Consider the following 13,543-nt stretch of genomic DNA (forward strand, 5'->3'; position numbering starts at 1 on the left):
ACCCTGTCACGACTAGGTGCTATGCCGCCTCCAAATCCAACAGAGAGAGGAAGAGAGGAAAGAGGGTGGTGGAGGAAGGTCCAAAAGAGGAGGCAGTTGAGGGTGACTCTAGTTTCAAACTCGCCTCCTTGAGTGAGCAAATTACCAAGCTCAGTCAGCAAGTAACGAATCTGAGTGAGGAGTTCGATGCTTACAAAGCTATCCCCATGTCACATGAGTTTAGAAGGTAGAGGTTTAAGGATCCTCTAATGTTAGAGATGGCCAGTACTCTTAAGGTCAACTTTCCTCAAGAGTATGAACAGGCCTTTTGGGAGAACACCATTCCTGCCACCAGTTACTTTAGTGAGGGTTCGGGGCAATCTTCTGGTGGTGCTGCTGCTACTCATACTAATACTGAGATGGGAGAAGCTAATGTCCAAGCAGGAGAAGATGTCTGGGCAAAAGAGGAAAGAAGAGTGGAGGAGGATTGAAAGCTTTTCTGTTAGAAGCCTTTTGTTTTTTGTTTTGTTTTTGTGTTTTTCTTTTTATTTTCCATTGCTCTGTTCTGTGAACTCATTACTTAAAAGGCTTCACTTTGATGTATTAAAACTCTGTTGCAATGAATGGTTGGTTTACTGTATTTCCCTTTTGTGGTTGTTGTTGTTCTTTACCCTTTCCCTTGACAGTGGAGACACTATCAAGTTTAAGTATAGGGGAGGGATTCATTTTGCTTTGCTGTTTCCTAGTGTTCCTTCCTTTTTGTGGTTGTTTCAGAATTTCTGGTAAAATTTTTTTGAAGATCCAATCTTTCATCACCATTATTTGGCTTTGAATTGATTGTAGATGGTGAATTGCTGCGAATTGGATCATTTTTGTCTATTTTGATGCTTTCTTTTACTTCTTAAATGTTGGCCAAGCTTTGAAAAACTTTCGTTGGTAGTTTTTGTGACCTTAGGTCGTATCTCACTGCTTCAGGTCGCAACTTGAGGTTTGGCTTTAGCAAGGGAAGGCTCTCTGTGATTTTAGGTTGCGACCTCACTGATTTTAAGTTGCGACCTCAACCCCCCTTTTCTTGACTTGGTGCTTCTGTGTACTAAGGTCACGACCTCACTGATTTCAAGTCGTGACCTAGCCTCTTTTACTGTGCACCACTTTTCTTCTCTTTTCTTCTTGCAATGCTATATAGGAGGAACCTTTTTAAGCTACCTTTGCATCTTTTTGAAGCAAACCATTGCCTTTTTAATCTACCCTCATTGCATCAAACAATTTTTCTTGAAAACCATGCCATCCTTGGACTTTTAAGAATACTGGATTTTAAAAATGATCTCCACAAGACTTTATAGGTACTTTTGAGATTCAAGTATGTTCTTAAGTGATTATTTTGATCTTTTTAATCCTTATCTTATGGGTTGCTTTTGTGATAAGTGTCTTAATGCCTCGTGACTAATGCATACTGATTGAAACTTCTTGTATGAGCAATTGAGATTTAAACCCTTGTTAGAAGGATATTCTTGAGCCTTAATCCCTATTTTAAGTGATTATTCATGTGGTTTACATTCTCTAGAACTTGTTTTAGCTCTTGGTCAAAATTATGTGTGCATTTATGATTTTGAATATGATAGAGGCATTCTTTTCTACACCTTTCTAGCCAAACACAACCCATAACCATCTATCTATTGCTTAAACCTTTTGATCCTGCACTTCCTTCTTCTCATCCATCATTTCAGGTGTTTAAACTGTGATGTTGATTGAGTTGATTTTATCTTGACAAATACGACTTTTTAACCTTCATCAATTTTTATTGGGAATTTTAATTTTTCTTGTGAAAAAAAGAGAAGAAAAAGAGAAGAAGGAAGAAAAGTTTTGGGGGAAAAAAAGCAAAAAGAGCAAAAATAGTAAAGAAATACTTTTTATATACATAAATTATAGCAGCAAAAAAAAGTTGAATAAAGTATTCCTTTAGTGGCAGAAAGTTAGGATCTGGACTTCCTTGTTTAAGATTTGATGATATTGACTCACCTTTTTTTAATTCTTGACACTCGATTTCATTTCCATCTAGCTTTTCCATCGCTATAACCTTAAAAGTCCTCTTGATTCTTTACATGAATGCTGAGTAGTAGTGGAGATTTTAGAGTTATTACAAGCTTATTGTAGAATGTTTGCTGCTTGGATGTTTGAGAGAAAAGAACCCCAATAAGGAGAGATGAGCGAATCAAACACTTATACCCTTTGAGCAAAGCTCTACTGTTTATGCATTTAGAGTTAATTGCACTTTGTATCTAGTTACTTGGCATTATTCATGTTATCAATCTTGCCTCCCTAAAAGATGTTGATTGATTAGTTCTTGAGATCTATTTTGAACACACTAGTTTCCTTAATTGTAGCTATACTTTCTTTGGAATGATTCAAGTCTTTGTGCAGGAGTACAAAGGTTCAAGTGTGGGGGAGTGATGGAATCCAATCTTTATATGGCTTTCTCAAGTGTTTTCTAATGTTTGGCAACACTTTTACCCTCATTATGCATGCATTTATATCCATTTGATTACATTACATCGTGCATTGCATTTTGCTGTTTAGGAGGTAAAAAAAGGTCATTTTTCTCTCCTTAATTGTAATTACCTTGATTTGAAATCAATTAGTCTTTACAAAGCTCTTTGTTGTGATTTTCAGGCAATTGGAGAAGGATCCAAGACCCAACATGGAGCATAGATGGAGTTACAAGGACCAAAACACAAGAGCTTAAAGTGTTCTGCCTCCCCAGGTCGTGACATAAACTGTTGATGTTGCGACTTGATGCCCTTTTAATGAAGCTACGCGTTTTGGACCTGAGTCAAAGATGTGTAAGAATGGCTGATCACCCAAGAAGGGGGTGAATTGGGTGTTAATTAAAATTAAAAACTTTTTTGCAATGTAATAAAATTCATAAGAAATTTTGAGTATAAAAACAATGAATCGACATAAGCATAATCATAGTAGTAAAATGGTTTAGCTGGAAATATAAAAAGCTAAGGGAAGAGAAGATGCAAATTGTGATTTATCCTGGTTCGGTCCTCACTGACCTACATCCAGTCCCTAGGCTCCCCCTGAGATTTTCAATCGACTATCTCCCTCAAGTTTAACACAGGTACTTGAGAACCACTACAGCTACAAGTTTGATCCGGGCACTTGTGACGCCACTTACAATTCTTAGACTAACCAATCTATTCAACAGCAACCTCATACCGAGGTAAATACTCCCTTACTTATCGTAAGGATACAATCTGATAATGATAAAGAAGATTGAATATTTCTTCTATCAAAGAAGTGGTAGATGAATCTTAAGCATGTTTAGGAAACTCTTCTCTCTATCTTACGAATACATATGTTTTAGTCTATAAAGTACAGAGATAGGGAGTTTTCTCTCGGAGCTCTAAATGAGAATATGTTGATACGGCATTTTAGCATTTGATGTTGTAAGCTCAGACTCTTCTTGTTTTTTTTTCTTGTTTTGAATGCTCTTCTATTTATAGATGATGTTGGGTACTTGACCGTCAAGCATTTTCTTCCCATTTGGCTTGAAGAATATGACCGTTGAAACTAGCCGTTGTAAGCTTCTGATGTAACACCTTATGTTTACGACCTTATATTGTGCCAAGTTAAGATATTCGGAAGCGCAATTTAAGGTTACCGGGTTGAAAAACCTGAATTTGAAAATTTCTTTTCCCGCATTACTATTCACTGTAACCTTAAACTTGGCATAACTTTAAAATCATAACTAATTCTAGAAAAATTGAAACAAGGTCGTTCCAAGTCTCACTCGAAGCTCTTAACATCATCTATCAAGGAAAAATGACCTCAGGTTCCACTTTAATCAGAAACGTATCCGATTTTAATTTCAAAAAGTACTGTTCATTTGGTCATTTTTCTATTTTCCAGGATTTTTGCCTAATTTCGAAAAGGCATAACTTCTTGCACAGAGCTCCGATTGTGACGCTTTACCACTCATTTTAAAGGGAAAAATAAGATCTATTTGCATGCCAAATTTCAGGGAAAAAGTAAACCATTTGACCAGGGTCTTCGTTGGTCAAAGTTTGGTCAAATCTAGACCATTTTTATCCCCTTTTTCACTAATTCTAACAGCATTTCGTTTTTCACTATAAGCATGCCATAATCACATATAAAGCTACTCTACCATTAATATACATTCAAAAAGGTTATCATATCATGTGTTCATGATCAGAGTATGCTTACATGGCTTGAAAGAGAAAGGTTCAAAACCGTATAATACAATACATAACTTATAACTTCCTCAAGCCATGATTATTTCCTTTCCCTTCTCCTTGGCAGTAGTGGCACCTAGGATATCATGTTATAGGAGGAATGAGATTTCATAGAAATCCCAGTAGCATTGAACATACAACCATCAAGTCAACATGCATAAAATGTCATGCTACATGCAGTAAAATAACATTTCTAGTCTTTATGCCATGCCATAACCATTCTGTATCCATGTCATCATATCATGGAGCATATAATCATTCTGGTCAAAACTCAATCATGCAAGAGCCAAGGCATACATTGCATGGAGTTAACATCATCTGGGCATAAACATTCTCATGGCACATAAGCACACATAGCAGAAACACCAAATGCAGATCAACAAAATAATTGCAAGTTCACGCTACCTCAATTCCACGCTTAATGTTTCCTCCTTGTTTCCTTGCTTGAGATCCTCTTAGATTTCCAGAAAATTGCCTATCAACCATACAGTAAGGGTATGGTAAATTCGATATCCAGTATACCATTCTTTCTCAGTATAATGCTACCCTTGTGCCTTTCAATTTATAATTTCTGTATACCGTTCCTAACCTTTGACCTTGGTTTGACCAGGCCTTAATCCTCAATTAAGGTCTTGGAATTCTTCCTTAATCCATGATTAATCATGCTTTCTTGGTTAATCACTAACCCTTAATCCTTAATCCAATATTTAATTAAGGTCCTCAAGTCACATAGTCATTAGTACAACATAATCTTCTAAGATTAAGTCACTAATCCCTTATGGATTAACCATTAATTATTCTCTAATCAACATGATTAACCATTAATCATTCTCTAATCAACATGATAACCATTAATCATTCTCTAATCAATATGATTAACCATTATTCATTCTCTAATCAACATGATTAACCATTAATTAATCATCCTTCAATTAGCATAACTAATCACTAATTACTAATTAATCAAGGTAGCTAACCTTAATTACTTACTAATCTTAAATCAAATAACATGATTAATCTTAGCTATCACTAAACCATAATTAATCAAGGTAATTAATCCTAATCTTCCTCAAATAAATAATTAACTAAAAATAATTAACACTTAGGGAGGTAAACGTACCTTAATTAGTTCTTATCGGCGATTAGAGGTGTCTAACCTTGCTTTCTCCCTTTCTCTCTCTTCTTTCTTCCTTTCTCTCTCCTAGAACTCAAGAACACAACATTCCCTCTCATGCAAACCACTTTGGCCGAATTCTTCATGGAAGGGGGTATTTATAGGCTTTAACATTTCAAAATTTCAAAAATGCCCTTCGGGAAAAAGATGCGATCTCGACCGTCCATTTTTTTCTACTTTACACATGGACAAATCTTAGGGCACACACCATAAGAAGTTGACACATGGATGGACACCTAATCACCATGTGATTTTCACGTGGAAATAAAATATTATTTTATTGTTTTGTCTCTTATTTCCCTTTATGCCCTTGAACAATTTGGAAAATTCCAACTTTGTCCTCCCCCTTTATTTTTGGCCGAAATATTACTCTTAATATTGGAAAAAAAATGAATCATCCAATTATCAGTGCAATCCATTGATTATTTGTGTATTTCCGATTCGATTTTCCAACAATCCTGTCCAATTTACTGTCACAAAATTTTGATTTCAACACCTCATTAAATTCCCCTCATTCCAAGGGTAATCCATGATTTTTCTCAAGTTTTACCTCCCTCTATAATTTTCTAAATTTTATTCTGTCAAAAATCACTATTCTACCGATAATAATTCAGTAATAAATATTCTTTAAGCTAACCTTTGTACATCCAAAGGTGGGAAGTAATTTTATAAATTAGGATAATATGTCACATAATTTATCCCTATTTTTCCTTGAATTTTTGAGGCTTCTATATATTTTAAATAATGGAAATTGGCTAATTTTCCTCAATTAACCAAAAATTCCAATAATTACAAATAATCCCCTGATAAATTATTTTTAATCTTATATTCATCTTCTAAGCCTCAAACATTATTCTGTACCCTCCTTTCTATTTTTCATGATTTTCTGAGAATTTTCAGGAATTTCGGACATTATTTCCAATATTGCCCTTTCTTGACCGATCTTTTCAAAAATGACCGTTATGTCCCTATCCTGATTTTTCCTCATAGCCTGGATCCTCTACCAGTCTACTATACTATTTGGCCTTAGTCAGTCTCAAGTCATTCATCAATTAGGATAAAATTATCAGGGTGTGACATCTGACAAAAGTCAATTCTTCACATCATAAATTCATTGTGGCTTTTTACTTGAAATAATCTTCCTCAAATCAAGTGATGAGTATATGATAATCTTAGAAACAATAAGTTGGAAAACATGGAATCAATCATCAGATATTCAGATATTCAGAAAGTAAGATGAAGTTACTTAATCGATGTCTTGATCGATAATCCTTTGATCGATCATATTATCGATTAATTATATGAAGAAAGATATAGCAGATATATGCAATTATCGAATAGATTATGGATCATATGATGATTGAACAAATGATTGATAAACGATGAAGCATGTATGCAGTGAGCTTTAAATGGATTATGTAAGGATAATCTTTTTCAAGTTACGTTTGCCTTCGTATCCTTTTAATAGAGAGTTATGTGTAAAAGGAAGGCTGCGAAAAGCTTAAAGATAAAAAGATAAAAGATTTCGAAATCATCGTGAAATGCTGTTATGAAATGAACTTGTACAATGATCGAACACTTGTTGATCGATCAGGTTATCAATAAACAAAGTGTTATAGAAATAAATTTAAAGCAATAATTTTTGAACACATTATCGATAAATAGATGATGGATAACCTTATCAATAAACAATAAGTAAAAGTATATTCAGTGAAAACACAGGCTATGTAGGTTGATCGAATAGGTGATCGATTAATGAATGATCGATCAAGTGATCGATAAAGAGGTTTAATCCTGTAAAGTTAAAGAACTGATTTATCAATCACGTTATGTGAAAAACAAGGTAGACATGTAAGTGCGATGATCGATCATATTATCGATAATCAGATTATCGATCCCGTGATCGAAGAATCATGATTTAAAAACGATGTGCTAATTATCGATCACGTGATCGATAATTTGCTGATCGATCAGGTGATTGATAAGCTATTGAAATAATTACCTACATGTAGAGAGGGTTATGAAGCAATATTTGATCATATTATTGATAAATCACTTATCGACAAAGTGATCGATAAATGGTGACTAAGGCAAAACATAAAGTGAGTAAAGCGCATTACCATTTATCTGTCTTCTTATCGATGACCTATTTATCCATAACGTTAACCTTCTTTATCAATCAAGTGATCGATAAATACATTTATCCATAACATTATTTGAAAATCATTTATCCAACAGGTTATTGATAAAACCTTAATAATGCATATGAAGATAAAAGAAAAGAATTGAAGAGATAGTACCAGGAACTCGATAAAGTGATCGAGTATGTAGTTGCTTGATCAGGCTCGAGTAATATCTAATAATGGCTTTTTATTTCCTCATTTCTTCTAGTACTTTTACTCAATAACATGTTTAAGTAGCATGTTGCTTGAGAACTTAATCAATCAGTGTAGAACTTCTGGTCTTTGCCTCAATAAATTCGAATTCTGATTCAAGCAAAACGAAGGTCAACTTTGAGTGATCATAAATCTTCCAATTCAACTCCAAATTTTACAAATGACCTATCCCCAGCAAGCTCTTTGAGTCTACCTTCTAATGCAACAAGAATCACCCCAAAATTCATTGTAGTTACAAAGTTATCTTCATCACAGTGACTGAAGACGTTAATACTTACTGTAATGTTTCAAACACTATATCTCCCTTATATGAGACTATTTGAAGTTGATTTTGGTGTCTATGAACCTTATTCTGAGTCTAGTTTCATATGAATCAAGTTTCACCTCAAACGGATTTGTGGTTTAAGAGATATAGAGAAATACCGAACCTATGTCAGAGCTGAACGAAGAACAGAGCATAACAGAGTGTGTGTTTTATTGATAACTTGATCGATAAGTGGATGATCGATCAATGCCCATGAAAATCACCTCTGAAGCTTATTTTCCATGTTTATATGAAGGGTGACTCAATATATGATTATATTACTTCCGGTTTGTGCATTTTAGCTTCCAATTGAGTCATTCAAACTTCTGATTGAGCATAGCAAGCTTTAACATCAAATCTATGAACTTGAATCTTGATATTTTCATTTGGTCTTACAAGTTCTTCTTTTCTCAATCTCTCTTCTTCTTCCTCCTCTTGATCATTCTCCACACTCAAAGTTCAACATAATAACTTCTTTCTTTTCTTGAGGAAACTACTACATAAGATATTAAGTATGATAGTTAGTCAAAATGTGAGGTAAATAATTTATGCAAACTTTTTGCTCTATTATTTGACATTATCAAAACTAATCATATCTAACAAGATGAAAGCTCTCTGTCTCCCTAGGTCATGACATGAAACTTCTGAGGTCGCGACCTGGGCCCCCTAAGTCGTGACCTAACACTTTTGAGGTCACGACCTGAGTACATTAAGTGAAGATGTGTGTTTTTGAACAGGTTTCTGAGCTTCTACACCTAGGGGCAGCACCACAAAAAAGGAAAAGTCTCCATTCTATAGATTTGCAAGGATAACAGCCTCCTCCATTCTCTCTTGAGCCTCTATTGATCTTATGCCCAAAACCTCTATTTTCCTTCATCTCTTTATCATTTTCTACATTTCTAAACCGATTAAATCACTTCAACCACCTTCTTCTCTATTTTTCCAACCTCATTTTTAGCTTTAACCATGGTTGTTTGCTCCTGGAGCGATTATGATCGATTTAAAGACATGAGAGGCTAAACCCTTAGCCTTTTGGTGATGGAGGACGAAGGTTAAGCTCAAGGATCTAATAGGGGAGTTATCGGTTTAATACTGTATTGATTTTGTTTAGAGATTTCTAGATTTAGGGATTTCTACATCTGTTTCAGATTCAATAAATTATTGTAAATCTTGTGTTTAGACTATTGAATGTATTTGGATTGGATGCTGTGAATGTTGGATCATTTATAATAAGTTTTGAATCCTTGTATTCATTTATTTATTAGTATCATTGTGATTATTCTGTGTGTTGTTTTTTATGTGTCATTGTGATTATTGTGTGCTTGGTATTCAATGATTGTCGATTGACTTTCTGAGGACATTTGCATCATCCATTCATCTACACTCTAAGTGGTTTCTCTAACAATGTTTTTAATAGATGTTAATTAACTTTGATTAAAGTAAGTTTTTATTAATTAAGACATTAGACCCAAGTGATTACTTGGGGTTTTCTGCAGACTTAGAGATTTTCTAAAACTCTCAAATCATTTTAAAAAGCAGTGATAGCTGACTTTCCATCATCAAGAGACTGTTTCATCATAATTCCCTTTTAACCCAAAACATCTCTTCGTTCAATTAAAATACCAAAAGCATTTAATCTTTTGCACTTTTTATTTATTGTACCATCTTAGACAGTTGAAACCCCTCTTTTTCTTTACCCAAATCATCATGTTTTTTATTACCAATTTAGACTAGGTTGTTTTCTAATAAAGCTCTCCTTGAGAAGAATGATTGGTTACACCCTATACTACATTATCTGGTGCAATCACTAATTCTGATGACCCTAAAGGTGACATCCCAGTCCGATCACATAGCGTATTGATGAATTGCATCCTTCCTATCTCTACTCCAATACCCAATATTGGTTCTTAGAGGTGAGGATGGTTATTGTGACGATATAGAACACCGTGAAGAGACTCTTTCTAATACTAAGAAGAAAAATGAGTTAGTATTAGAGAGTATTTTGCATATAGGTTGATGATAAGGGAAAATGAGATGTTAGCCATACTTCATGCAGAGAAGTTATTCCAACAATTCATAGTTGATGGTTATACCATGACAGAAGCTCAAAGGTTATTATGGGTCAGAACATACCAAAAGGAACTTAAGGCAGATCTGTATCAGGGATTGATAGATGCGCTATTAACTGGAGAAAGAAGTACACCATCTACAGGGAAACGTATAATTCTTCCATCTTTCCTCCACTGTAGGGGCACGGTATATGGTTACCAACTATAAAGATGCAATGGCCATTTGTAGATGGGCAGGTTACCTGAGTATTTTCATTACATTTACATGTAATCTAGCTTGGCAAGAGGTCACACGATTGATAGAAAATGAATCATTATCTAGTGCTAACAAGCCAGAGATATTGTGTAGGGTTTTCCATATGAAGCTTAAAGCTCTTATGGATACAATCAAGAAGAAGAAGATTTTTGGTACTGTTATTATAGGTGCGTCAAATTTTTGTTCACTTCTTATTATAATGTAAAGATACTTTAATGATCTATTGCTTATTGCTTACTCATTTATTATTCATGCAGATGTTCATACGATTGAATTCCAAAAAAGAGGACTTCCACATGCACACATTTTGTTGTTCCTAAATCAACGTGATCAACCTAAATATTCGGAGGATGTGGATAAAGTAATCTCTGCAGAAATACCTAACTTAGATGAAGAACCACAGTTGTATGACTTAGTTAAGAGGTTCATGATACATGGCCTATACGGATGTTTAAACCCTAAGTCCTCTTGCATGAAGGATAATAAGTGCAGCAAGTATTTCGCCAAGAACTTTGTGGAATAGACTATTGTTGATGATGATGGATATCCTACATATAGGAGGAAAGATGATAGGAGGACAATTAAAGTCAAAGGCAATCCTCTGAACAATTGATTTATTGTGCCTTATAACCCCACATTGTCATCTATGTTTCAAACTCATATTAATGTTGAGAAGTGTAACCAGTCATCTGCAATCAAGTTATTATTCAAGTATATTAGTAAGGGAAATGATAGAGTTGTAGCATCTATTTATGAGAATGTTGGGGACAGATCTTTAGGCCGGCCGATTGATGAGATTCAACAGTATTACAACTTTAGGTATATCTCGGCTTGTGAGGCAGCTTGGCACATATTTGCCTTTGATATACACCACAAGTATCTAGCTGTTGAAAGGTTAAGCTTCCATTTACCTAACCAACAGTGTGTTGTTTATTCTAATGCTGATGATATTAAGGACCTACTTAATAAGCATTGTGTTTGTGAGTCAATGTTCCTTGCTTAGATGAAAATGAATCATGATAATGATTTGGCTAAAATTCTTACTTATTCTGAGTTTCCACAATTTTTTGTCTACCAAAGAAGCAAATGATGTTGGAAAATTAGAGAGAAGGGATTTGCCATAAGAAGGATTACTCATATACCTCCTTCATCTGGTGAACTTTACTATCTACGAATCCTCTTAACTAAGGTTAGAGGCCCTTCATCATTTGAAGAGATTAGAACAATGGATGGTTTTGTGCATTCCACTTTTAGAGCTGTGTGCTTTGCTCTTGGATTATTACATGATGATAGTGAATACATAAATACTATTAAGGAGGTGTCAGTTTGGGCATCTGGGAGATCATTACAAAAGATGTTTATTAGCATGCTTCTTTGCTCGTCACTAAGCCGTCTTGATTTTGTTTAGAACCAAACTTCAAGAATATTATCTGAAGATTTATTATACATACCACACAGAGATCCTTTATCATCAAGTAAGACCTATATTCATCTCAACAATACTTGCCATATTTTCATAAAATTTGTAGGCATCAATGATTTGTTTGTACTAATTGTTCTTCCTTTCAATTTACATATTCTTACTTATCACTTAGTGATATTTATGCAAGGGTACATATATCTATAAGTGAGAAGAAAGAAGCTGCCTTGAAAGAATTGAATCATTGTTGCAAGAGAATAGGAAGACCTTGAATGACTTTCCCTTGCTTCCAAAACCAGCATCAATTAGTCCACTTGATCTTAGTAATCATCTCATTTTGCAAGAGCTTGGTTATGAGCAAACATCCATGAAAGAAGAATCGAAACACTTTGATTAACTCATTAAATTCAGACCATAAACATATTTTTGACTCTATCATATCCTCTTTGAATTCAAATATTGGTTCATTCTTCTTTGTCTACGGTTATGGCGGAACAGGGAAGACATTTCTGTGGAATGCTTTGGCTTCTACTCTTCGAGCTAGAGGTGATATTGTTATTACTATTGCCTCTAGTGGCATCGCTGCCACATTATTACCATTTGAAAGGATAGCACATTCCAGGTATGCGATCCCTATACAAGTTAATGAAGACTCTGTGACGAGAGCCTTTTGTCGTTCGCTTTGGGGTTCTCACTCAAAAATAAATCCAAGCTATGCAGTATAATGCAAACTCGGGTCGTTTCACGCTTGGGAGCCTTAATTAATTACCTAAGTTAGACTAAATGCCATGCAAAGTAATGAAAAGGGGTTTTTGGGTTTTTAACATTTAATGAAATGTGCCAAAATTGAATGCAATGAAAACAAACCTAAGATACTATGTTTTTGGAGTTTTTAAGATAATAATGAAGTAATGGAAATGATTGATAGGAAATCTCTTGAAAATGGTTTTGATGGCAATCATAGTTCACTTAAATATTGGGAGTTTCAAAATCCATTAGGTTTTCTTAATAAGAACCTCATTAACTCAATGAGTCCAAAGCTTTCATTAATGAACTCATTAATGAAAACTTTGTTTAGCTTCCCTAATGTGTAAATTTGGAATGATCATGCAATTGGCTCAATGTAACACACAATCAACTCAGTACCGAAACATAACCATGCAAGATAGGAGAAATCATGAGAGTTACAATAAGCATATATGCAACTACATATATTTAAGCACAATGTTCAACATCAATCAATCCAAATTACAAACAGTTAATCACTAACCAATGATTACAGAATTAATCAAAGTGTCTAACTAAGACTTTACAACTCCTATACCTAGGAAATTATAAACACATAGCTAGAAACTAAAGATTAAAACTAAAACTCCCCTTTGAAGCTTGGAAACTCATGCTACTCCACCATCTTCAAGAGTTGGAAAAGCTTAGCTCATCATAGCCTTGGAATCAGCTCCAACCAGAGGTAAATCTTCAGCCATAACAGTAAGGAGATGAAGGAAATGAAAGTGGATGAAGAAGAAGTGCAGGAAAATGGAAGATGAAGGAGATAGAGATGGAGGATTAGGGTGGCTATCCCTTTATGTCTGACCTCACCCATACCCAAAATAGGGTTTCTAACCCAAAAATTACGTTTATGGGTCGGTTTCTGGAGGTGGGTAGGTCAGATTTTCTCGAAATGGT

At 34.6% G+C, this 13,543-nt stretch overlaps 1 protein-coding gene across 1 annotated transcript; it reads left to right on the forward strand.

The window, feature by feature from the left end:
• Positions 1-10,206: 10,206 nt before the first annotated feature.
• Positions 10,207-12,479, forward strand: LOC114743628 (uncharacterized; the record flags this gene model as incomplete). Its single annotated transcript, XM_028931850.1, has 5 exons — positions 10,207-10,357; positions 10,458-10,604; positions 10,695-10,860; positions 11,209-11,417; positions 12,356-12,479. Coding segments are annotated over exons 1-5 (797 nt in total), but the record flags the coding sequence as incomplete, so codon positions are not given.
• Positions 12,480-13,543: the final 1,064 nt, after the last annotated feature.

This window comes from Neltuma alba, unplaced genomic scaffold (assembly GCF_004799145.2).
Source record: "Neltuma alba isolate B1F8T4 unplaced genomic scaffold, ASM479914v2 tig00000648_pilon, whole genome shotgun sequence".
In the NCBI taxonomy this organism is placed as follows: domain Eukaryota; kingdom Viridiplantae; phylum Streptophyta; class Magnoliopsida; order Fabales; family Fabaceae; genus Neltuma; species Neltuma alba.